This window comes from Ornithodoros turicata, chromosome 7 (assembly GCF_037126465.1).
Source record: "Ornithodoros turicata isolate Travis chromosome 7, ASM3712646v1, whole genome shotgun sequence".
Lineage (NCBI taxonomy): Eukaryota > Metazoa > Arthropoda > Arachnida > Ixodida > Argasidae > Ornithodoros > Ornithodoros turicata.
In genome coordinates this window covers 40824153-40850138 of record NC_088207.1, presented here as the reverse complement: position 1 = coordinate 40850138, position 25986 = coordinate 40824153, and the positions used below count along the sequence as shown (strand labels likewise).

General features: G+C 45.4%; 2 protein-coding genes across 4 annotated transcripts in view; one reads left to right on the top strand and one right to left on the bottom strand.

The window, feature by feature from the left end:
* Positions 1-25986, top strand: part of LOC135401108 (uncharacterized) — an 89486-nt gene that overhangs the window by 4928 nt on the left and 58572 nt on the right. The window lies entirely within an intron of this gene.
* The window catches only part of LOC135401110 (5'-3' exonuclease PLD3-like), a 49339-nt gene continuing 29008 nt past the window's right edge, over positions 5656-25986 (bottom strand). The window contains exons 1-10 of one of the 3 annotated variants that reach the window (XM_064633301.1): positions 15988-16096; positions 14451-14713; positions 14197-14380; positions 13588-13711; positions 13328-13461; positions 11529-11729; positions 10513-10652; positions 10273-10432; positions 10090-10192; positions 5656-8602 (exon numbers count right to left, since the gene is read on the bottom strand). In XM_064633301.1, coding sequence (XP_064489371.1) covers positions 8424-8602; positions 10090-10192; positions 10273-10432; positions 10513-10652; positions 11529-11729; positions 13328-13461; positions 13588-13711; positions 14197-14380; positions 14451-14713; positions 15988-16065 — 1566 coding nt within the window. In that variant the 5' untranslated portion in view covers positions 16066-16096 and the 3' untranslated portion in view covers positions 5656-8423. Of the gene's footprint in view, positions 8603-10089; positions 10193-10272; positions 10433-10512; positions 10653-11528; positions 11730-13327; positions 13462-13587; positions 13712-14196; positions 14381-14450; positions 14714-15044; positions 15129-15987; positions 16097-25986 lie in introns of those variants that run through there. The other 2 variants (XM_064633304.1, XM_064633303.1) reach the window with 2 other exon arrangements.

The following is a 25986-nucleotide window of genomic DNA, read 5'->3' as shown; positions in this document are numbered from 1 at the left end:
CGTACACAAAAGCACACAAGAGCCCTCTATGCTCGAACTTATTGCTGAAACTGCTAATAGTTGCTTTGAGCTTTAAAAATGATTTCCAAGTTTCTAATGAAGTACAAAACAGGCACCGATAAGATGCTGTGCCTTGCATATAGTCCAGAGGATGGCAGTGAGTGCAGTCGCATCATTGATGTTACTTTCCCAGTGTGCCTGCCCAGACTCGTGTATTGTAAGTGCAAACACATAGGAAGGGCAACTTTACTCCCTCAGTGGAAGAAAATTCCACACTTATGCTCCCTGGTCACTTATGCTTGCCAGGTCACAAGAATCCAGCGTGGGGCCGATAGTGCTCACACTATCAAATAAGCATACTAATACTAGGTTCCTTGCACAATTGAGTAGCTCTCTGCGATGTAAACTAATTTACATCGCTTTCAAAGGAAATCTTTAAGGGAAGCCAGTAGATACAGATCCATTTCACACCTATGTATACATTTGGAAACTGCGCTGCTGCATTAGAAAATTGGTGCAGTAAACTCCTGTTTAAAAAATAGTTTTTCTTCTGTGCAATTTTTCCTTGCTCTCTCCAAAGTACAAATTTGTACTTAGATCATTGTTGCAGAGAGCCACTTGATTAGTGCCTAGAATAACGATGTAGCATTCATCACAGGTTGTTGCGAGGTAGTGGAGATGACTAAGTTGCACACGGAGGTCCTGTGATAATGCATCAATGTCTCATCGTATACAGTCGTCCACAGACCACAACAAAGAAGTCAGGAAAAACCCATAATGATGAATAGAGAAAACTTCAACCTGCAGAACCTTACAACTGATAAAGACCTAGCTGATGGAAAAGTTTGAAGAAGGTCGATGAGAAAAATACAAGAAGTTCACATACAATAGAAAATAATCAAAATGTGAACTGAAATTGAGTCTAAACACTGTATCACAACTCTAATATAATAGCCTTATGCTCTTCCTGGGAGTTTCAAGTACCATTGTAATCCATTTAGTGTGGGGAAGTGGCATTTGCAACTGTTTTGGAAATAGGAGGATGCATGGTTTGCATCCCTGCAAGTAACCTTCTATATTTGCTCACATAATGCATTTTGGTTTTATGATTCTACATAGAACTTACTTATAGTGAAGTTGGTCAGGTCGCTAAGAGACTTCACTCTACCAGTATGTTCACTATATCATTAGCTCATGTTTGGGGTTTCAAAACATGGGATCGCAGATTTGCTTCACGGACAGTGATTATATGCAGGTTCACTATTCAGGGTGTTTTTTTTTTTTTAAATCCTCTACAGATTTTTGTATAAAAAGCTTGAAGACCAGCATAGATGTCGTTTTTTGCAGTTGAGTTACATGGCAAGGCGGACGTCCTCTCGAACAGGGTATGTAGCTTCAAGATGACTAATTACCCAAAACTGATTCTTTAATCAGGTGACTTTGGGCAGAAGTGAGACAGCAGAGTGGGAGATAATCCTCGTTGAAACTGTTTCCATTTTTTGAAAATCCTGAAACGCACACGTGGGTTGAAATACCAATCGCAGAGTTTTGATATGCAAATCTGTTGAAATCAAAACCGCGCTGATCAGGAGCGTAGGGAGGACAGCTCTCATTCCACATCAAAGGCCCACGTGCTTTGGAGCAACAGAGATGATTGGAGTAGGTGCTGATCTGCTGGCCTCAGGGTTGCAAAAAGAGTCACGATTTTTTTTCTTAAATATCAAACGAATCTGATTAATTTGATATATTTGATTTCAATGAGATTTCCTTGACTTTAATCAGACTTTCAAAATCCCTGGTAACTGGCCATTTTTCTTCACAGCCATGAAGTACGATGACATGACAATGACAGCTTCAGTTCCGTTTTTCCCCTATGCGACACTCAGCGGCAGCACGACTGTGCTAGCACCACGTACAGCATCTACCTCGTCCCAGTCCAGTCCACTGAATTTTTTTGTTCCGCTGTTATTCATCCATAACGAGCTCGTACAAGACACTCAAGGTTACGGCAGCCCCAGAATGAAAAGTAACCGAGTCGAGTCCTAATGCTGTACCAAATGCCTCTAAGTATAGGTCATTACTCTGACGGTGCTATCTTGACAGACCACGACTTCTACATACCTCCACCATCATTAAGGCTCATTCCCTTCAGCTCAGCACACCAGTACGCAGTGTATCCACTAAACCTGACGTGTTTCTCCAGACTAGGCATCTACGAAAAATGACTCAGGTGCTCCGGGATTGTCTACCGTCCTAAGGACAGAGTACATTGTGCAGCATGTTGAGGGCCATTGGTGTGCTTAGTCTACAGACATTTGATTGTCTCATTAACTGCACTTATTCATTAGTTGGTCCGTGCTTGTTCCTTGTTGAGCGGAGTATGTAAGTTATGCGCAAGTCTGGTGTGAAGTGCAGCATTGCCCGTAACCGTTTGCATTACGACATCTGACCGAAAAAGATACAGTGTGGGTACCAGGCTGTGTGTAAACAGAACGATTTTAGCAACAAGTTATTAGTCTGAGCATTGCTGGAATTATTACTAGCCAAATATGTGTGCCCCTTTTGCCACGTTTTGGAGCTCCTTTCTGAATTTTGAATCGGTTTCTTTCTCAGACGAAATTATTCGATTTCAATTACGATTAAAATCAGTTATATAAATTGTAATGATTTAAATTATGCCACCCTGGCTGGCCCAAACAAGCGCTTTGTAGTGCAGATAAGCGTTGCGAAATGTCATATATGCTCCCGAGGTGCGCAGTTTTTGATTCGATTCCTTTGCATAGCGCAATTCGGTGATGGATATTTCGCGATACGCACTCGTTTCAGGATTTGGCTTTTTGCATTTTCAAAATAGATGGCTTTCAATGAGAATTGTCTACCATTCTGCAATCTCACTTTTGCTTAAAATTTTGTAATTAATAATTAATGAACTTTAGGTGATTAGCCATCTTGTAGTTGCATACTCTCTTCAACAAGATGACCACCTGCCCGTATCACTCAACTGCAAAAGCGACATCAGTGCTGCGCTAGCTTTATATATATATACATACATATTAAAAAAAACACTCTGTATAGGGGTTCTACTGTATTGCATTGGCATATTGTGGCACTTTGCATCAAGCACCAGCCTCTCTGTATCAAGGAAGAAACCCCATTTCCAGTGCCTGTAAAGGACATATGGGGTTCAGGGGCCTAAATATATATGTCTTATACCAAAGTTGCATATAATCATCCACCGGGCAAATTCCAGGAAAGGCAGGGATAAATCTAAATTTTTGGCCTTGTTTAGGTGAAATAGTGGGAATGACTGAATAGCCAAAATTTTGGTTCTAAATTTATCCAAACAGTCTCTTTAAAGAAGCACTGAGGTGACCACCCTTGCTTTTTTTTTTTTTTGCTGCGGCGAGTTTTACAACAAACAAAATATGCTATTGCGAAGAAACGGCTGACGCGGGTGACTTGCAGCTCACGCGCACGAGGCCTCCTTTCTGCACACTTTCGAAAACCCTCAACTCTTGCAAAGAGCATATGGTTGAAAGCAGAGAGGAACTCAGAGTCCAGTCGAAGGGACCATTTATTGCGGTGATGATGACTGAATTATGGATCGAAATCTATCGCGTGCAGATGATGTCGTGCAGTGGAGCCCCGCACGCTCTTCATTGTTTTCGGACACACTCCCACTGCACTGCACTGCACTGGTCGTCGCAGAATGCCTCCGTCGGGTAGCTTTATGTTGCAGGCTTGTACTAGGCCATCTCTGCCAGGAGAAAATTCCACAACACCAGCAAGGGGCCAGGTGCCCCGTCTTATCTTGTCGACGTGGTTCGTTATCCATATAGCTCTCTACTCCGTCATGTTCGGTCCTTAGTCTCTGCGACGACGCCTGCAATACTTTCCGAAGTACGTTCTTGGTGGTCTCTGATGTTGTCATACTCTTCGTACTCATACGCACTGCAAAGGTCATCTTGAAAGGTGTTCCGTGGTAGACCTCTAAGGCGATGGTAGAACCCTTCGTTAAAAGATCTCAGCATGGGTCCTCGACGCTGCGACAGGAGACGCCTGATGTCGGGGAGGTCGTCAGTCTCCTGTCGCGGTGGCCCTCTGCGGGATATTGAGAGACATGGTCTGACACTGGCCTGCAGCATACGGATTTCGTGGAACAGCTTATCTGTCGGGCACAGTCACGTTGGCCGCTTCGTGAGCTCAACCACCTCTCTCTCACCTATGCCGTGTCTTACTTTTTGTGGGTTGTTGCGAGTGATGGCCGTCCGAACAAAGACGTCCTCGTGGGTGTCATTCCGGTTGATGGATCCATAGCCGTTCTTCACGTTGAACCATTTGACAGTTATGAGCACCCAGTCGGCGAGCACAGGCTTCTTGACCGAGTCGTCCATGTTATGTCTCTTCTGTGTGTCACGCTTAGCCCTCTGCTGCTGGTTCCTCTGTACAGCAGCAGATACTGGGAGGGTCTCGGAAGAAAGCTGATCTAATTTGAGGCCCCCATCTCCATTGTCTCATTAGCTCTAACAAAAGGAGGTTGTCCAGGTGCTTGAGACACTCCAGGTTCTTTGCTTGTAGATACGTTCATTGATGTAGGAGCCTTGCAGCATAATGTTGTAAGATGCTTTCCTCCACACACTTTGCAAGTCAGTCTGAACACGGATTGGCACTTCTTGGCTACATGATATTTCTTTCCACAACAGAAACAGGAACCAGACTTCTTCGGTTTTAGAATGTTCTCCAAAGGCGGTAAAACGGTAGCACATGCAGTCGCAGAATGTTGCTTAGCGCCGCAGAGTGCACAGCTGAACGTTCTCACTTCAGTCTAGGCAGACAGAGCGACTGCAGAAGGTGCTCATACCAAAGGTTCTTGCAGTTGTGTAGAGTCCTTCCCAAATCGCCTCAGTAAGCACACACTCAGTACAATTTCTCTCTGGAGGAATGCGAGTAACAAGCTAAGTCCCTGAGAGTCAGCTTCTGCAGTTCGAGCTGTATGGCCTTCTGGACTCTGTACGCTGGTTTGCAATGTACTACTATACCGATAAAATTCAAGTTCAAGAATGTGGGGAAGCTTTTTCAAGAGTGCGGTCTGAAATACAATGGCGTGAGAACCTCCAGGTACTGCAAAGCTCTTCAAATTCCGCATCTGTACTGTCAGGTTTGGGGGCTTCTATATGTAGCTTTGGTAAACTCACTGGATGTGGTGTAACTCGTCCAGCAGATCCTTGAATAGTGGACGCTGTGTCGGCTTCATCTCTTGTTCCGGCAAGGTAGCGTCGGGATGACAGCTTAGCCGTAGCTATGGCTTCTAGGTACCTGTCGCAGTCCTCCGCATCCATTTCAGCTTCGTCGATAATAGCTGCTATTTCCCGCTTCATGTCTTCAAGGACTGAAGCTTTCGTAGTAAGGATCTCGCGTTTAACTTCTAATTCTTCTCTCATAGGAGCCGATCATTGAAGAAGTACAGTAACCCCCCCCCCCCCCCCCCCCCCCCCCCCCCCCCCCCCGATAACCCGAAGTCGTAAAAATGGGGAAAAAATTTCGAGATAAGCGGGGTTTCAAGTTAATCGAAAAGCGAAAATTACATTGTCACGATGTTACCACAATGCACTATCTTATGAAACGTTAAAAAAAAGTGTTCCTACAGGGCTCGTAAACAATTCCTAAGCCATTTATTTTTTAACATCATCTGAGAGGGAATAATCCATAATAGCAATCTGCTTGGCATTCGTGTCTGGGAACAAGGAAGCATCTTCAAGCACTTCAAAGCAACGCATGTGACGCTCCTCCTGGCATGTCACTACCATGGGCACCACTGTGGGCGACGATTTCAGTATCACTCAGTTCGCCGCTTACTGGTACATCGCTGTCGTAAAGCGCATAGTCCTCGATGTTCAAGTCCTCTAAGTCACTCTCCCCACAACATGCGAGGCGCATCACATCGTTGCACAATTTATTACAGCCACTGAACTCGTCTGCTGGCTCTGGTACGGCGGTGGAAGACCAGAAACCAGCATGAACGAAAGAGTTCACGATAATGGCTTGATAAACCTGCTGTCAGGCCTTTCATAAGTGCCACCTTCCGCTCCAAAGTCAGGGACTTGCATGTGTGTTGTTCAGCCATCACGCCGCGAAGGACGAAACGAATGCAGAGGAGGAGTGACGATGGGTGGAAAGGGGAGTGCTGTTTGCATGCCACAGCTTGTGGCGGCGTGTGAGTACCTAGGACCACGAACCATGCTAGGACTGAAAGGCTTTAACCTTTCAGTGACCTGGACCTGACCTAGCCTGGGGGACCGAAGAATGCACATCATCAGCCGTAGGTAGAGTGACCTACCGGTGATGGAATTTCGAGATATCCGTACTCGGGCAAAAAAAAGAAAACAGTTTCGACTTAAAAGGGCCCAGATACATTGGGACAAGTATCGGGATGCAAAAAATATTCCAGATAACTGATATTTCGAGATAAGCGAGTTAACGAGGGTTTACTGTAGTCCTATGTCTTCTGTAAGCTTCATGATCCTTGCACACACCAGAACTCATTGCTTCCGGAGCCAGTCCGTGAGTCAACTTCGAGTCTCTCGATAATCTGGATCTTGAATCGTTCAGAGCCCTTCTTCCCGGGCTTCGGCACCAAATATTGTTGAAAGTAGAGAGGAACTCCATGTCCAGTCGAAGAAGTGCGTGAGCTGAGAAGTAGGAGACAAAATATCGAGATCGTGTCGACCGTCCGCGGTTACTTTCTTCAACTGCTTTTGCAAATTTGATTGTGCTGTGAGAATACACCGCACAGGAAGAATATTATGCATGGTGCCTCCAGGTGGACAGCTTGACAGATGAGACGGGGTTTCGAGCCATGTTAGATGTCACCTCATTGCTACTTTAACCATAACACTTGTGATCACAGTGATTTGTGCTTTCTGGCGCAAAAGCAACCATGGCCATGATGTGCCAAACAGTGCAACATTTATACCTTTCAGAAGGCCTACTTTTCTGAGAGGTGACCCTCTAGAACATTTTTGCAGACTATTTGAGGATATTAACCGCCTAACAGAGCTGTGGTATTATTCTGACACTGTGCTTTTAGCTTATTCTTCTTTCTTCCTTTACCCTGGTTATCTTAGTTGCAAACTACGAGGATGTGCTGAAAGTTCTCGGCCCAACTCATTTTCAGATATACAAACACGATCTCGTCATTGTAGACACACAAGAGTGAGATGGAGAAGAAGAAAGGTTTGTAATGTGAAGAATTCATTTTTGCTTGGGCTATCAACAGAACCATGTCTACAACAAGCGTGAAGCTGGTGGAGAAGAAAACTTCAACAGAAATCTATGAGTCCTGGATCCAAACCATAGGTCAATAGTGCCCATCATACTCAACCGCAAAGAAATGGTGTGGCAGCTTTCAGAGTGGGGATTTTGACACTTAAGAACAGAAGATCAGGGAGACCCCCAATGGCATCAACAGCCGAAATTGTTGATTGTGTATTTTACTGCTGTTGACCGTGTCCATGACCTCATTTGGCAGATCGGCGAATCTTGACTAAAACAATTGCAAAGACCTTAAGCACATCCAGACAATGGTTTGTAATTCACTAAGAGTAGGATGGTGCCATGTAAGTGCCAAAATGTTTGTATGCTGATGAGAAACAATGCCGAATGGAAGTTGATTTTGTGTCATTTTGAGTGTTTTTGTGACACTCTTCTTGAGCAACTTGTTACAGTTGATGAGACATACATAGTTGCATCACAATGATCCTGAGACAAAACAGTCCATAGAACTGAAGCACTCGGGTTCTCCGAGGACGGAGAAATTCAAGACTGAACCCTACAGGAAGGGGCGCATTCTCCTTTTCCAGGACACTACACAGGCTCACAAAGCAGGCAAGGCTGTGGAGGTTCTGAGGGATTTGCGATTTGAATGCATTCAGAATCCGCCATACTCACCGGATCTTGCCCCATCGCACTTATTCTTTTCCTACGAACTTGAAAACAAAAACGTTTGAAAGTTAAAAGATTCTCTGAGGGCTCGGAGGTGATAGGAGCAGCTGAAGCACATTTCGGAGAGCAGACACTCGATTTTTTTTCGAGGGTCGAAGAAGCTTGAGGAACAATGTGTCAAGTGCGTTGAACTTTGAGGTGAATACGTCGAATTGTAACAAAGGTTTATGGATCTGCACCGCATTTTTCCTTGTCGGACCGAGAAGTTTTCAGCACCCCCTCGTACATTTAGATGCATTCACCAACCATACCACTTGTGTGGTCCCCAAGATACGTGCAGCGACATGCTACGTGGATATTTGACATGATGAGGCACAGCGTTCCGTATGCGTTGCCTGAGTGATGTAGTGAATCTCTTGCATGTTCCATGAGCTTCTCCTTCAAACCCAACGGATTCTGTATAACTCACAGTATTGCTTGCACTACAGTTCATTGTGCGAGAGGAGGGGATGTGCATAGGGCGAGTGCCAGTCTCGTTCAAAGACATCACACAGCTGCTGCCTGATGGGCTGAACAGAGGACGAGTCGTTTTGAGGTTGCTGCATGACCATGCTAACACCAGCTGTATTAATGAAATAATCACCAGCCCAGTTTGATGTGCCTGTAGGAGGGTAATGACAGTGATTAGAAGCTCCTCCAAGATAATTCAAAATGTATATATCTCTGCATTCACAGCACACATGCATGTAATCTAAAGGTATTTTGCATTTATCTAATGTAGTAGTATTTGCGTTCCATGGAGATATGTTAACTTTCCTTGTGTGTAGGTGTGGAACTCTCGGAATAAGTGTAAGGGTGAATCATGACCACGCAGAGAAGGAGTAAAGCAGAGAATGCCCAAAGATGCTTTTCTGCAAGACACCTGCTCAAAATGGGGGATTCTATGGTAGGGGACGAGGTAACTTCTTCCATACAATATAAAAAAAAAAAATGTGGAAGTCCACAGCAAGAACAAAGAATCCTGTGGACATTGCAACACAGTGTGCGAGCAAGCAAATGTAACTAACTAACTGTACTTATTATGAAGAATTAAGTTTCATCCTTGCTTCAAAATCCCAGTGGAGTGATATGTCTTGATTTGAGATTATAATAAATATCATATTGCTTATCCTAACACGTACCATGACGTTTTGACATCATAGGCGAAACACACTGTATGCAAAAGAACAGTCGTATCAGTAGAGCCTGAAGTTTTAGGGTTTAACCCACCCGAATTGAAGGTTGCCTCATTAGGTTGCGACCTGATTGTTACCTGGCAAGTTGCCCATGCTGAGACGTCTGCAGGAATGGATAGTACTAACTTGTTTGGCAGCAAATGCTGTTACATCACAGTTTGTACGAAACCAGCAGTGATGGCCACTAACTACTTTTACAGTAGTTTAACTATAACTACTAACTACTTTGTGATTGAGTAGTTTAACTACTAGTTCAACTACTATTCACGGGAGTAGTTAAAACTACTTTTTTAAGTACTGCAATGTAGTTTAACTACATGTAAAACTACCTAACGTTGTTCACCAGCACCAATCCCTTGTAGTGTTCTTGGACAGCTACATATGCATCACAAGCAGTAATAAACTTTGGCTCAAGCCATTGCTATGATCGTCAAACACAAAGCTTGTGGCGTGATTCTTTCTGTGCCTACGCGATAAACTAAGTTGCAGAATTATTTCACAGCAAATGAGGCTTCACTAGACAAGCATTAAAAGTGAAGATTTAGTACACATGCACGACATGCTCTGCACCTCCGTTCTCATCAAACAAGTAGTTCAAGGTAAAAGTCGGAAGCACAATCGTGCCGTAAAGCTTGCGGCAAAATCGGAAGTAGTTAGCGCCTTTAGTAACCTAACTACTGTAGTTAATTACTTAAAGTAGTAGTTTAACTACTGGCCATCACTGGAAACCAGTGCAGTTAGTTGAGTAACTGAGCCCGATTTCTCCCAGAATTTAGCATACTCGAAGATTTTTTTCACCCAAATTTGCATTAATTCAGAGCACATGTTTATTTACCCGATTTTTACCCCCAAATTTAGAGAAAAATATTTCCGCATGAACTTCAGGCTCTAGTCGTATGGCATGCATACCCACCGATAAAGGCAGCGTTATCGGTGACCATGTATTTATCATGGTTAACCCTAGAGGCTGGAATTTTTTGCTGTGCTGGAGTAAAGGCTGGTACTATGAACAATTTCTGAAAAAGAGACGTTTTCTTAGTAAGAGTATGCAAGTTCACTTGACATGCCCAACAGGTTTACTGCATTGAAAACTCACCACTTCTATGTGTACTTCCTTTGAACGAATCACTGCAAGCGAACTAAGATAACGTTCCATTTCTGGGCGCGTATGATTCCACTTGCTCACGAGGAGCCGTACGTGGATACCCCTCTCGATGGCAGCCGCCCGCAATGCGTCGTCGATGACTGGCCAAAACCTAAAATTTTGAAGTTACAGAGGGGGTTTGCACTCTTTTATGTGTTTTGATTTTCTATGTCCCGTATGGATGGTACTCACAATGTTCTTGATGTGTAGAGTGTGATAGGGTAGTAGTCCATAACTGATATGTAGATGTATTCATTAGCTTTATGAATCGTGTCAAGGATGCTGTCAATGTCATTAGTTCTTCCCTCGGGAGACAGTGGAGCTGGGGAGCTCTGCAATGTTATGGAGATCGTAAAATAGGTGAGATTCATATAATAAATAGGAATGCGCAAAGTACTTATCACTTTCCACTGGCCCATCATTCAAAAAAACTATATGTCAAAGCATGGTTACCAGCGAGTTTTGAAACAAAAAATGCGAGGATCTTTCAAAGACGTTTTAACGCTCAGCTGTCATTGTGGTTCGGACATAAAACATGGTTTATGACCAGGGCTTCAATGTTTCACAAATATATTAATAACGTGCAGGTATTACACGGCAGAATACATGGGGAATGTGCAACAGCAATCCGTTCATGAACATGATTGATAACTCCTGAACATTAAAGAGACCGTAGGATAGAAAGGAAGGTTGAAGAACATACGGTAACGCACAGCGCCGTTCATTTCTTGCACTTCTGGTTTCCGCTGCTGATTGCTAACGGAATGAGTATGAACACCTGTGGCTCTCAACCAGTTGTATCTAGTTCTGACTCCGGATAAGCGGAATTTGCACTAGCAGCGCCATGAGAATAAGAAAAAGATGCAAAATCAAGGGTTTTCCAGGCCTTGAAAACAGCATTTTCGAATTCCAAGGTATTCCAGGGTATTCAAGAGTTTTAAGGGTTTCAAGGACGAGCGGGAACCATGCAAAGCCTTTTCAGAAAATTGCCAAACAAACCTCAAAGAAAAGTATATTAGAAAAGTTAAGAAAAGTAAAGCAGAAGTATCACGTCGAGAGCTGCTCATATTTTGAGCAGACACTGTTAGTTTGCTAGGCCGAAATGGGTTTGAAGAGCCTGTGTTTGAAATTTTGGCGGCTCCTGACATGGGGCTCTTACTTCAGTAGACTTTCCCATGGATCGCTTTATTTTTCACGTTTAGACTTACAGAAAAGTAAGTAGCCGTGGCAGTTCCATTGAATTCAGGATAGGCTGGAGCTTCCTTGTTGAAGACTGTACTCAGACTGGCAGGCCAGTGCTGAGGTATTGTAGCATTTGGGAGACCCAGGCTCCAATACACGTCAAACACTTTCTCTAGGTCTTGGGCAAGGCAACTACAGTTCATGACAAGTGCGCCAATTTCCTTCACCTAGGAACAAATCGAAACATGAGACTGACAAGTGTATGCAACTCTGCATCAAAATGCACCCAAGGCAACAATCAACATATCACGAGATGAACTCAGGGGATGGGAACATGGTGATGCATGTTTGTTTTTCGTTCATTTCTAACTCCAATTCATCCAACACAAAACCAGATTATATCCTTAACTCCCAGTGTCCCTGCCTATTTAGCTGCCTGATCAGCTGCCCATTTACAATTAAGTATCCACCAGAACGTGACCACGTTGGCAACCACCCAGCTCATACCAGTACAATTCATGTGGGATAATTCATACTGAGATAACTCCTAACGGGATGACTCATACCAAGTGAACTTATACCACACATGTTATTCCAATTCAAGTCACGCTGGGAAAGGAAATTCCTTATTTCTAGAGATGGAACGAATCCGAACCCGAATCCCAGGAAGGTTCTACAAATCCGCAAATCTTACGAATCTCGAATCTTTCGAATCCTTTCTCGAAAACGAGTTTAAAAAGCCAGAAAAAAAAACACTTCTGGTGAAAAGTGTTTTGAAGCAGAATATGATACCTAACAAAGGAAATAATGGTTCAGTTTCAGGAGAAAATATACCCATATAGTTATTCTTAAACATAATTTATTTGACATGTTGTTCGACTACAAGAAATGCATAAATTCTCGAGTCTGAATTATTTCCATAAAACTAAGCAACAATCAAACGAGAAGAAGCAAAGCCAGGCTACTTCTAAACTTGTAATGTAAGAGTTCCTGCCTTAATTCTTTGAGTAAATGAAAACAATGTAAACAGCAATGTAAACAACAAACGCTGAGACGTTGAGAGCATGCCGGAATTCCATTCTGAAGAAACCGTCGCATGTCACTCCCTAAAAACCAATGAGGGCACGACCTTGAGAAAAGGAATGCTGCAGTCGTGCCGACGTCTCGCACAGTTACGGCAGTTACGGGACGTCTGAATGGCGCCTTTTTCCTCTGAGTGACACCCTCTCGCTCCTCCACTTAGGGAGTGACGTCACGCCGCCGGAGCCTCTGCAGCTGCGGAAGCAGCGCTGATCTTTAAAATTTCTAGTATCTAAGTATCTCATTTCTAGTACCTATTTTGTTTAGTATCTAAGCACTTTTCGGACGAAAGAATTAGCCAAATAGATTGTCGGCCGATGCCGAACATAGTGGAGCGGGTTTCATAGATGAGTTTCCAGATGCGATCGTCCCTTTAAGGAATAGCTGGAATTCCTGCACAAAAGGATTAGCGGATGATACCCAGAGGCAGCTCAAGCTGTTGTGTGCTTTATTTGTCCCGATGTTCAGGGTCTACTCATCATGTAGCTTATCCCACCATCTTGACTGCCCTTATGCCATTTTATCAGCAGAAAATGCAGGTGCTGGGTATATGCAATCAATCAGATCCTATTTCTGCCAATTGTGTCGCTGAATAATTAACAACCACGATGATGATCATTAGTCTGAAGTGAAAGAAATCTTTGGAGGCCACAAGAAAAATGGAAAACTCGTAAAACTCTTAGGATGTGCTAAGGTGCAATGCGAACACATTTCGCGAGAAAAGCAACTAAATATTTCATCCCACCTGTGTTAACGACCTCCAGTCCATATTTGCGCTTCCGACAAAGAAATGCCTCCTGTCCACAATCCAGAACTTGGTATGGAGCACCCCAGCTCCCAGAAGAGCGTTGAAGTCCACACTGCGTACCTTTGCAGCTCCTGCAAAATTTTATGTAGTTTTTGTTTCTTGCTGTTTACTTCATTTTCCATTACACCCATTGCATAGAAGATTGTTCTGTTTAAAAAGTCGGTGCTTTGCATGTTTCTACAGTCGCAGATGCTTACCTGCTTTTGCAAAGTCTTCTGTGTCCTTACTTGGCATAAACTTCGAAGGTGCATTTTGAGCAATCAGGATGTCAATGCTTTGGTTGCGTCCCATGTACATAAGCTTCGAAAAGATTTCCTCACCCTGATGGGAGAAATTGCCATTTTAACGGGGCTCTGCAAATATTGTAAATTTTCTAATACCAAAGCAAATGATCACACATATATGTTTCACATTCCCAATAGACTATAGAATTCTAATATCAAATTTTGAATTAAATTGATGCTTCTTCCAAGCAGAGTATATTCAAATAGTTTCAAAGCTGCACACGTGAGGCCAAAAATGGCGCAAGAGAAGGTACAAAAACAGAGAGAGCGATACTTCCTATTCTGATCAGTAAGTCTATATTGCGTACGCACGCTGTACATATATTTATATCCGTACACATGCTGTACGTGTATTCGGTTTGGTTACATGGCTACGTCCTTCTGATTTGCTTTGGCTACATATCTATTTGCTTCGGTTTTAAAATGTCTGTTTGCATAGGCCTAGCTATGTATTCTTCACAATATAAACGAGCAGTCATTGGGTTTCACCAGATTATGTCGTGCATGAAATGACTCTGTTACCTGCCAGTCTGAAGGGTCATCGACATCGATATCTTTTCCCCTGAGCGTCCAGTAAAATGAAGCAATGTGGACCTGACTTGTTGCTGAGTCTAGCAGAATGTTCCATGCGTCGAATATGGACATGTGATGTGGAGCTCCAGTAGGAAAAGTCAAGTTCTCAGGAATGCTTTCCACAAGAGTGAACCTGAGACACCACGGGAGGGAGGGGGGAGTTAAGGAGAGCTCTGTACTCTGTGCCTGTACACGCTACTCACAGACACGAATCTGTGCAGTTGTTTCCGAACAGGTGAGTTCTGTTGGCTGAGGCAGCATTGCGTGCATTTTCCCTGGAGTGGTCGAGGAGTGGGAACAGCACCACAAGGATGATGAGAATGAGGATTATGGTGATTGGGATGCAGGAGGGTCGTAGCCATCCTCCTCTTTTTACCACGGGCTCGTCTTTCACCATGTAGCGATTGTCGAAGAGTTGTAGCTCGAATTCCCCAAAGTCGAGCTTGCCCGCGCTATCCAGTACCGTCTGCAAAGGACAGTAACAAAATCAGCACTGATGAAAATTGTATATAAGAGATAAGAGTTGTAAGATAAGAGAAGCATACAAGATATGAGATAGGCATGTTTTTTTTTTACTTTACTTGCAACTTTAACTCCCGATTTTCAATCTGCCTATACTTCTCACGTGTACCACATAGCAGCGTGCAGTTCTGACAGATACAGACGAGAATGCAGACACCGTAGACATTGTGCTGGACACCGCTTTGTCAACTTTGTGCAACAAGTGACAGCGCCCGCAACGTAACGTACTTGCTCTTGATGCATACCATTTCCTTCCTTGAGATCTAAATACCAACCTTAGCAAAATACAGAGAAATTGGTTCGGTCGTTTCTTGAATGTGGCGGGTAACAACAACGTAAACATTCAAAAAAGATGGAGAGAGAAGTCGGAGAAGAAAGAAGAATAAAGAAGTGAATAAAAAATAAAAAGAAGAAAGCGACTGGAGCGACACACGCGGATAACGCCGAAACCGAAACTATTTAAGCGCGAGCAGGATTTTGCAAGGAACTGGGGCTGCGATAATATGTTCTCAGTTTTCGAATACCAAAGTAAGTAATTGTATGTTTGATTCTAATTCCGGATCAGATATGAAATTCTCTATTCGAAGGTATGGCATAAATGCTGCCTGCTGGTAGAAAACCTCCATACTGTGAAAAACTCGAGTCTGGCGAGTCTGGGCACAATCTATACTATGTATTCTAATATCGAATCGAAGCGATGTCTCTTCCAAACCAAATATATTCGATGTTGATGTTGACGAATAATAATAATAATTAATAATGATAATAAATATATTCGAATATTTGCTCCGTCGCGCAACTTCTCCGACTAATGGTAATTGGTACCGTGATGTTACACTTAGGGTTTTTCGGCGCAGTGTGGCGACATGTTGCACGTGCCGCAGGTAGGACAGCTTCTCCGAGAATGGCTGGTCTGACCTGTGACACATGATACGGCAGTGGATCCGGTTTCACGCTCTGAACACGCGAACAGAATACTCATAACTGCAGCGTCGAGGAAGAGGAGCCAATGCCTGTTCTATTCAATAGGACTGATGCGCAGCCCTCAGGACGACGTGACTGCAAGCTTAGGACCTCAGCACTGAATGATATCTTGAACTATATATACTGACTGGGTAGCGTTTTTAAAACACTGCAAGTATGATAGCAGTTTAGAAGCATACGAACTACGTTGTGATACAGCATAAACCTGCGTATATTGTAAACTGAGTGAGATACCTCTTCGGTGATTTGTTGGTCATCCTTGCCTTGTAATGCGGCAGGTCGTTTCGAACGCAGGAGACTGGGAAACACCATGATGTGAAATAGTCGCGAAGCGCTTGGGGCATATCTATATAGCCAACTTATCTACTTTTTCAAAAGCGTCGAAACATAGGCCACAGTGGAGATAACGCACACACTGGGAAACAGTGTCAGGCGTAAGCGTATTTGCATCCAAAGATAATCATGGCGTGATCCGTGATTCAGTGGAAGGAAAGCTGCGATAGCATTGTTGCACACTAGTTTTGATGGTGGTTTCCTTCCGGAGATAACCTGAAGCTGTATTTTCGCCTGGAAAGCGTTCTTATCGTTTAGTACGCCACATAGAAGCCCGTGTTACGTTACGAACCCAAGGGGAAAAACAACGTCGGCAAAATGCCGGGCCGACGTGTGCTTTCGACCTAGAAGTCGTTGAACCGTGCTTGAAAAAAAAAAAAAAAAATGTTGGGCCAAGCTTGGGGATTGATATTGGCCTTACTCGGCCCGAATTAATACTGCCAACCTTTGGCCAATGTAGCAGACCGGCCTATAAGACATGGGGCCAATACAGGGCCAGTGTAGAACTAAGTCCGGGCAGTAGCCGACCCTTATAGTCAGCTAGATGGCGGCCCACCGATTAACAGCAACGATGAGCCAACTATATGAACCACTTGTGACAAGGAGCACGGCCCATGGTTATGCAGTATTGATCCTATAGCAGTAGCAGTGCGGTACCGTGCAGCTCCTGACGCCATGCTATTGCATTCACTCAGTGTCAATCGTAGAGGCATACAATCGCTACACGAGAATAAGAAAAAACGAAAAAAAAAAACGCTTTGGCTGTCACAAAACTGAGTTACAATTGTTAATCACTGGAAGTAGACTCACAAGTAAGGCGGGTTAGATGACACTTGTGTAGATATGCGGCACGCGCCAGAGTGTAGGACTGCAGGTAATTTCTACCACGTGGGGTTCTTTAGCGTACAACCGAAACCGCAGACACAGGGTGCTGTCCCCAACATACTGGTACTGTCCCCAACCGGGTTGAACCCGCAGTCTTGAGCTCAGCAAGCCAGCACGCTACCGAGGGCGATCGGGATATAACCTTCATCTCGTCTAGTCTAATTTTACAAGCGACAGAAATTTACTGAGATACGTTGAATTCGGAGAACTCCAAAGAGATCGCGTCTTTTCTTTCTGTTCTCGATCTGGTCTCTACAGTCCAACATGCTCGTGCTCATCGGCGGATCGTTGTATCGGTCTTCCTGGACATTAAGCGCGCCTATGATACCGTCTCGCACATCTGTGTCCTCCACGGGTTGCGGTCCTTTGGAGTATCTGGTCGACTTTTCAGCTGGCTTCACGATTTCCTTACGGACCGAACTGTCGCTGTCCGCACATCCCACGGCCAAAGCCCCGAGCATCCTGTTCATCAAGGCGTACCCCAAGGAAGCATTCTCAGTCCTACACTTTTTAATGTGGTCATGGCAGGACTAAAATCGATAGTTCCACGCAAGGTCGCATTCTCCGTGTATGCCGATGACGTTGCCCTTTGGACAGTAGGCAAGTCACGACCAGCCATACAGCGCCGTTTACAACAAGCCTTAAACAACGTTCATCTCTACCTTACGCGACTTGGAATGGACTCTTCGCCCGAAAAGTGCGTCGAGCTCCCTTTCACCCACAAGGCTATGAGTAATTTCCCTCTTTGTGTTGGTGCACGGAAGCTCGAGCCTGTGCGTTCCCATCGCTTCCTTGGTGTGGTCCTGGACTCCCACCTGCGCTGGGCTCGCCACATTAAGCACCTTGAAACCAAAGTGCAGCGATGGCTTCCTGCCATTCAACATCTTTCTGGCTTCGGCTGGGGCTGTGATCAACGCTCCCTCTTAGCCGTTCACGCGGCTTTGGTGAGTGCGACTGTGCTTTACCGCCTTCCAGTCTTGCATAAGGTTTCTACAACATCGTTAAATACCCTTCGGTCCCTGTTCGCCCGAAGCCTTCGTCGCTGCCTTGGCGTTCCACGAATGGCTGAAACATGGCAAGTCCTAGCTGAAGCTGGAGAACTCCCGGTGGATGTCCTCCGTGAGCGGGAAACGGCTCGACACTTCCTACGTTTGCGTGCGAACGTTCCCCGTCACCCACTCCTCAGGAAAATTCGATACCGTCCTGAAAGTGATTTCTATCGCGTGGCGCAGAGGACACGACCACGCTCTCACCGGCTTCACACCTAGGACTGTCACACCGCCGAACGCCCCCTGGTCTCTGCCTGTGCCACCCCTTCGCACGTCTTCCTGACCTCCATGTCCACAGAGCTCAGGTTCAAGTCCTCAAGTCCCAGTTCCCTCAAGTCCTTCGAGCCTACTTTGATGCTCTCGTAGACACGTAGTTTTCCACCTCTGCCGCCGCTTACACCGATGGCGCATCTTGAAATGGCAAGTCCGCGTCAGCATTTCTCATCCCCGGCGAAGGCGTAGTTCAAGGACGTTGCCTGTGGCATTGTACATCATCCACAGCTGCGGAACTCTACGCATTACTTTTCTTTTTGCAGCACATCGTTCCATCCCCCCCCCTCCCCGGAATTGGGTGGTCTTTACTGACTCAGCATCTGCGCTGCAAGCAATTGAAAATTTTGACATCCGAGGCTCCTCCGCACCGTTGGTTATGGACGTGTTAACCGCTTACAAACTTGTCTACGAAGAAGGACATAGGCTCGCTCTCCAATGGGTTCCCGCCCATTGCGGTGTCGAAGGCAATGAACTGGCGGACAGCGCCGCCGAAGCAGCTCTCTCGTTTCGGACACGGACGCGTAGGCTGCTGAGAGGCGATCGGCGGTCCATACTTCAAAGCCTTGTGACTCCTCTGCCTACCCGCCAACGGACCGCCGACATACTACCCCCCGCCATGCTGAGCAGAGTTGACCCAGCGCTCGCTTGCCGCATGCCAGCACATACCTCTCGTCAAGACGCTGCATTAGTTCATCGAATGTGCCTCGACGTGGCCTTCACAGCACAGTAGCGCTACCGCCTGAGACAAGTTATCTCTCCCCACTGCAGTCACTGCGGTGCTGTTGAAGATCTCAAGCACATTCTTCTCCATTGCCCACACTACCACCCTTCCCGCTCCGTACTCTCCGCCGCCCTCAACGAGCTAGACTCCCGTCCCCTCTCCCTCACAAAATTGCTTGGCCCCTGGCCGCATCCAGCTCGCCAACGCTCTGTCCTCAAGGCTCTCTTCGCCTTTTTGGACGCCACAGGACTTCGATCCTCATTGTAACGGGACCCATTCCTTCATTCCCCGCTTCACCTCCAGCAATGGGGTAGAGTATCGCCCCCGGCGATGAAACTCCCCACCCATCATCCTGAAATAAAGTTGTTGTTCTCTCTGTTCTGTTTCGAGTAGCAGCTGCATTCTTTTCGAGTTTGTTTGCAGTGCAGGGCCGACATTGGCCCGCCTTTATATGCCAAACTCTGAATAGCACGCCCGCAACACGTCGCACAACGTCCTCGGCCCAGCGCCGTTCGCCAACCACCATTGTGAGCGATATTAGACCAACGTTGGTCCAAGGTGCAGTGGCCGACTAAGTCGCTAGCCGACCAAAAACCGACCGTTGGCTGATGGCCGGCAATTTCCACTTGGGAACAACGTGCAACGTAGGTCTAAAAAAGGTCTTTTTTCTTTTGTGTGTTTGGTCTGGTGGTCTATTCCGTAGGGTTTGTCACGTTGCGTTGCGTACGTCCATCCGTAACACTGTCACCTGCTCACCCACCACACTTTGCAGGACGAAGCGCGAGACGCCTCCCTGCCCAGAAAGATAACTATTTTCGGTTCCTTGGCTTGTCCTTTAAAAGGTTCTTCAAAAGTAGGACATCAGGGGGCCCTTAGTCATAATTTCGTCCTTGAAGAAATAGGAAAGGCCCATAGAAAGGTTTCTGCACCATGAAGGACTCTGAAGTTTTCCTGTGTGAGATAAATAAGAGAATACCTACTCTCCTAGACCACGTGAGTCACTCTATACGTCTCGGCAGCCGTCACCGTTGCGATGTTGCACAGCACAGCATCCATTGCAGCATCCACGAGTGACATCTTGATACCCACGCAGGCAGTGGAATACAAGCAACAAGAAAGCTGATCTGTACAGGCTGGCTCTGGGATTGAATGACCTTTCCTTCTAATCTGATCTAGATCTGGAATCGACCTTTCCTTCTAATCTAACCTATAGATCTGGAAACGACCTCGTGCTCCGTTCCTCCTAAAAGTACTCAAGCAATAATTCTTGCACGTGAATGGACTGCTGAGAAGACTATACACGAGGGCCGGCCAAGACTAAGATTACTATACAGCTGGGGAAGAGACTACGCAAAAATCGCAAGCGTGACATTCGCAGATGCTGCAAGTTGTCCAGCTTGCGACACACTTGTCGGGAATCAACAGCTTGAGGATTATCCAGTCTGAAATCTACAGGTGTTGCAAGAATGTTTCTTCCGACTAATAGTCACGTGCCATATGCTACCCAGTACGTGTTTATTAGTCGAAGCAAACAATCTTGCAGCGCCTGAAGATTCCAGGCCGGATAAACAGGAAGCTGTCGATACCAGAGAAGCATGTCGCGAGCTGTACCTGAGATTGGCCTGCAAGACCTTCCAATGCCTACGATGTAGCACTGTAACAGAAGACCGCTTGATTTCCAGAACACGCACACAAAAAGAAAAATGACGTTTATCCTGGGGATGGGCATGTACGCCAATTCTGCCTGAAATATAAAACAGCATCAAGAACCAACAAGTGCAGGTACACGGACATCCAATTCATACATGACAAAAATATCCATGAAGAGCACCCACCCAAACAAACTAAAAGGATTAATATGGAATACTGCGCGACATATTAACGATATATGCTCTCGTGCTGCTCTCGTCGGAATCATTAGCAGGGTCTGCCATTACCTATGCAAGTGACCTAACCAAGGAGGGGAATATGCCTAATTGAAAGAAAAGAAAAGAGGAAAGGTCAGCCAGGCTCACCCAAACCAACGCAACCCAACTTACCCTTCCCAAGCATGAGAGCCGCAGGAAGACACCAACTTGGGTCATCTCCTTCTTTCCCATCCCACTCGCATTGAGGTACGATATCGTAATTCGTGTATAATGCCTCATCCCGTCGGCATGCATGTAGTTGCTGTTGTTGACGATGATCATGATGTTGAAACGGAAAGTAACAGCTAACACATTCGCTTATAGAAAAGAGTTATCTTTTCTATAAGCGAATGTGTTAGCTGTTACTTTCCAATTCCACATCATGATCATCGTCATCAACAACAACAGCAAATATGCTTGCCGACGGGATGAGGCATTATACACGAATTACGATATCCTACCTCAGTGCGAGTGGTATGGGAAAGAAGGAGATGATCCAAGTTGGTGTCTTCCTGCGGCTCGTCAAAATGCTTGGGTTGGGGTGGGTTGCATTGGGTGAGCCTATATAGCTGACCTTTCCTCTTCTCTTTTCATTAAATTAAACATATTCCCTTCTATGGGATAGGTCCCTTGCATAGGCAATGGCAGACCCTGCTAATGATTCCGACGAGAGCATATGTCGTTAATATGTCGCGCAATATTGCATATTAATCCTTTTAGTTTGTACCAGAAGTGGCAGGTGCGAGCTACACTGCCATGCACCGGCCTTCCTGACAGGGTGTCAGAGCGAATCGAAAACCGGAACCGAAAACCGAAAAAAAAACTCTATTTTGGTGCGAACCAGAACCGAATCGAAACCGTATACGTTTTTTTCGCTCAGGAGTGAAACCGAAAAATTTATTTAACGGTTTTCGGTCCAAGCAAAAACTTCGCCGGTTTGGACTACGAGTAGGCGAATGAAACTGTCGTCGTGCGTTCTGAAGTCATGTCATGGATACTTTACGAGGGTTACGGTTACGGTGCAATGTATGTCTGTATACTATGACCCTTGGGCTCCCTTTGTAACGTTCTATCGTTACATGCGACCGGTTGTGACTCTCTACAGATGTGCCGTAGTGTTCGTTTTAATTTCATTCGCACAAACCCTCCTCAACTAAACAGCGACCCAAGGGGGCTGCGAAACGGCTTCTCTATCGGTAATGTCGCGCAACGTGTCCCTTGTTTGAGAGCAGCAAAGTTGAATACATTTACGTATCCGCGAGGCAGGCGCGTGCGAAGTGGCCCCTCTTTTGTGGACAGGACACGATGAAAAGAAAACTGAGCCGTCGAGCGCGTTTGTGACTGAAGGTGTCCCTCGATTTGCGTCGTACTCGTGCGGTGGTGCTTTCTGGCTAGGAAGCAGCAACATACATTTGAATGGGACACGATCGCACCAATCCAGCAAGAAAGTACTTTACGTATGACATCAAAACAAACAAGTCCGTCTGTATCATGCGCTTCAAGAAAGGAAAAGGCCTATTTGAGCAAACAGTTACCTACAGGAACCAGGAGCTACCAATCTCACAGCTGCCTATTAATATTAAATACCATGTATGCGGAATAAACGGGTTTACATTTTGCAACATTGATTTTTTTTTGTGTGTGGGAATGAATATGCCCACCAGAAGCGGAACCGATTAAAACCGGTATGAACCGTTATTTTTTTTGCTCCGGAGCAGAACCGGTACCTGACCGTTTATGATAGAACCGGAACGAAAACCGGAACGAAAAACGTTTCGGTTCGACACCCATGCCCTGAAAACTATGCTGCGAGAGTGTTAATCGATTTCAAGAAAGACATCGCATCAAGAAAGCTTCTGATTGCTGTCATAGATTCGTAATGCATGGTACAGGTACAGCAATACAGCGATAAAAGACAGTGAAAAGAAGAAGAAGAAGAAACGAAACCTAAGTGGTCAAGATAGACCTAGTAATGCGGAAGCAGTGCTGGATGCATTTTATGAATGAATGAAATAAAAGTGATTGATTGATTGAACCAGCGAAGTTTCGTTACACAGTGCAAGGGTGATCGTGGCAGCGTCCTTGTACACTTCCCGTCCATCCACTGGACATTTAACAAGGAAAACTGATAGGGAAATTTTTTAGGCATTCCTGATAAAAAAAAGCTAGGCGACAGCTGCGCCAGGGAAGCCCCTGCTTCGTTAATTGTCTCCCCAGGGGTATACGTATACCCCTGGGGAGACTTCTGAGACCTTCTGGGAACTTGCAAAAGAATGAAAGTAACACTTTCCCATCCCGCCCTTTTGTGTAGGTAACTCTATAGATGGCTTGAGAAAAGGATATTGATAGTTGAAGCTTCATGTGTTTTGGCTCATAGTGTCACTAAATAAGCTACGACTCTATGGCTCCCTTGTGCCCGTAATAATTAATTGCGCGCAGATTTACACGCAAGGTCTGTATCCGTGTCTTGTTAGCTCGTGAAACCTTGAAGCAGAAAGCCTGCTTGGCAACAATTGGAACACGTCTTCCGACCAGTGGTCTTGTCGTATCGCGTTTGGCGTGACCCTCTTCGATACGCAATATGGTTCCAGCTCTCTGCTCGATCTTCCAAAGCGAAACATATTGGTGGGCCCGAGAATATACCTCGCGGTAATGTCATATAATCATTCAATACCGCGATAATATTGTATGGCGGCTATAATAATCATCATTCAACTCGAGGTACTGCGTCAAGTTTAATTAAGCGCTTGTTTGCAACCTTCGGTTTGAATGCTTGCACGGGATTTCTATAAGCAGAGACATCCGGCCTATGGGATCAAGTTTTATAGGTAACACGTGATGGTGATTGTGATGTGATAAGGGAAAAAAATGGGGATGTGGGGACGGGGATAACACGTGTTGTGGGTTATGAAGTAACGTCGTGTTATAACACTAAACTTCTTACGTTTCTCCCCCCCCCCCCCTCTCTCTCGCTCTCTCTACCGTATCAGCACATCGACTCATCTGAGAGGGTAACTCCTGTCGCAAGCATTTTTAGTTTTCTGCGTAGTTCTAGCCGACACCCAGGCACCTTAGGTCCGCTTCGTTTGTAGAAGCTTGTACGTTCACGTATTTTATACCCTTTCCCAGGTACCACTGTATATACCTCATCTGCGTCTTGGATTTGGTACAGTGAGTTTGGACTATCGCGTTTCAAATACGTTTTTAAAGCGCATTCCGCAAGCTTGCCTTTCACTTTTAAAAGCACTCGATTTCCTTTGAGCTTTTCCACCTTCGTAATTGCAACTCTCTGGATATTATTTTGTACCTGAACGCACATAGAGGCGCTCGTTAGGACGAGCACGAACACCACTGCTTCGTACTAGACGTCGGTTATTAGGGTGGGACGAAATATAGCCGTCTGCCGAGAACATTCGCAACGAGGTTATACGGCTGTGCTGACTTTTATCACAGTTCAATGTACCGTCATTTAGAGACGAAGGTATTGCAAGCTTTAGGATAAGACGAGGGGAACGAACAGAACGCATTCAGTGGTGCTTCCTTTTTCTCGGCGTATGTCCTTATAGTGCTCTGATGAAAAGGCATCGTCTCTGCGAGCTTCTAAGGAGGCACACGATTTCCACTGGATTTCGCTCGAAAATTGCGTCACGCTTTACGAGTCACGATTCAACATCACATAGCCATTAGGAACGTCAGACTCCAGGGACAGAAAGAGAGAATGACCTTTAGGGCAGCTGAGGAGATATTGGAAAATTCGACGGAGCGCGTTTTATACGAGATTGCTCGAAAATGCCGTGAGGGCTTAGCCTGGCGTTAACCCAGTTGCTGCCTTAGGGTAGTTAAAGTGCTCCAAGGGTTGTCGTAACGGAAACTCTTCAGGCGTATACGACGGTTGGGATTCCACAGGCACTGGGGAGCCAAGAAAAAACATGAAACGTGGTCTGCAAAGTCAAGTTCGTTGAGCCTGGTGGAATGCTAGCAAATTCACCTCAACTTTGAGAAAAAGAAAGGACAAGGTAAAGAGAAGGAGAGCAAACAGTTTGAGCTATGCGGCAGAATATCGGTTGTGACTTTGTTATTAGAAACGTCTGATATGTATCGGGTTGTTGGTGTTTATTGGAAACCGTTGGTTAACCCTGGAGTTGGAGTTGGACGGACTAAAAATAATACGGAGACGGCCGGTGGTTAACCCTATTCATTGCCAGTCTAACTAAATCAAGCTGACGATGTGGTTCGACCTACCTCAACATAAATAATGACATGTAGCGGTAAGACATAAGCTCCCATGACAAAAAAAAAAAAAAAAAAAGCGGGGACTTAGCGCATGCGCGTACCCAGAAGTGGTCCATTACGCTTGACGCTTCAAGACTCCACAAATCGAAGAGCTTCCGTCGACTTGGAACACATACTACAGCCAGAAATATTTTGCTCTCTACGCAAGCAAACGCGTCAAATGGATTTCATAATGAAGTGCACGCGTCACCTGGGAATTCGGCGGAGTTCCTTCTTCCATCGTAGAACACGGGTACGCGGATCCCGGTGAGGCTTGGACGCAAACGAATGCAGTGCTTCAAAATACCCTGCACAGTCGCGGCTTCCAAGAACGCTGTGTAGCGAAAGCATTCAGGTATTAGAGTGAGGCTTCCACAGGCAGGAATCCCGCTGGAAGCACAAAGGGAGGAGCGGCATTGACGTGCTGCTTCTTTCTGGTTTTGCAAGGGTTGCTGCATGCACAGCGCGATTACCGGCCGTACTGAAGCGGGGTGCGCTAGAAAGTATAAGCAGGACGAAACCTTAGCCTTTCTTTCGTTGCATTTCTGATGTTCATGTGTGGGACTTGTGCTAGATGCTGTCCTTAAAGGAACACTAAAGCGCAAAAATTTATCAAAATTGAAAAATGCCGGTGTAATGGCAGACTTCTGCAGACTTCTGGTTCAGCGCGAAACTAACACTCACCACATTTTTTTTAGATTTTACGTTTGGTAGACACATCGGAGTCGTACCAACGACCTCCCCGCAGGACATGTAGTGGTGTCGCAGGTTAAGATGGGAAGGACGATATAGC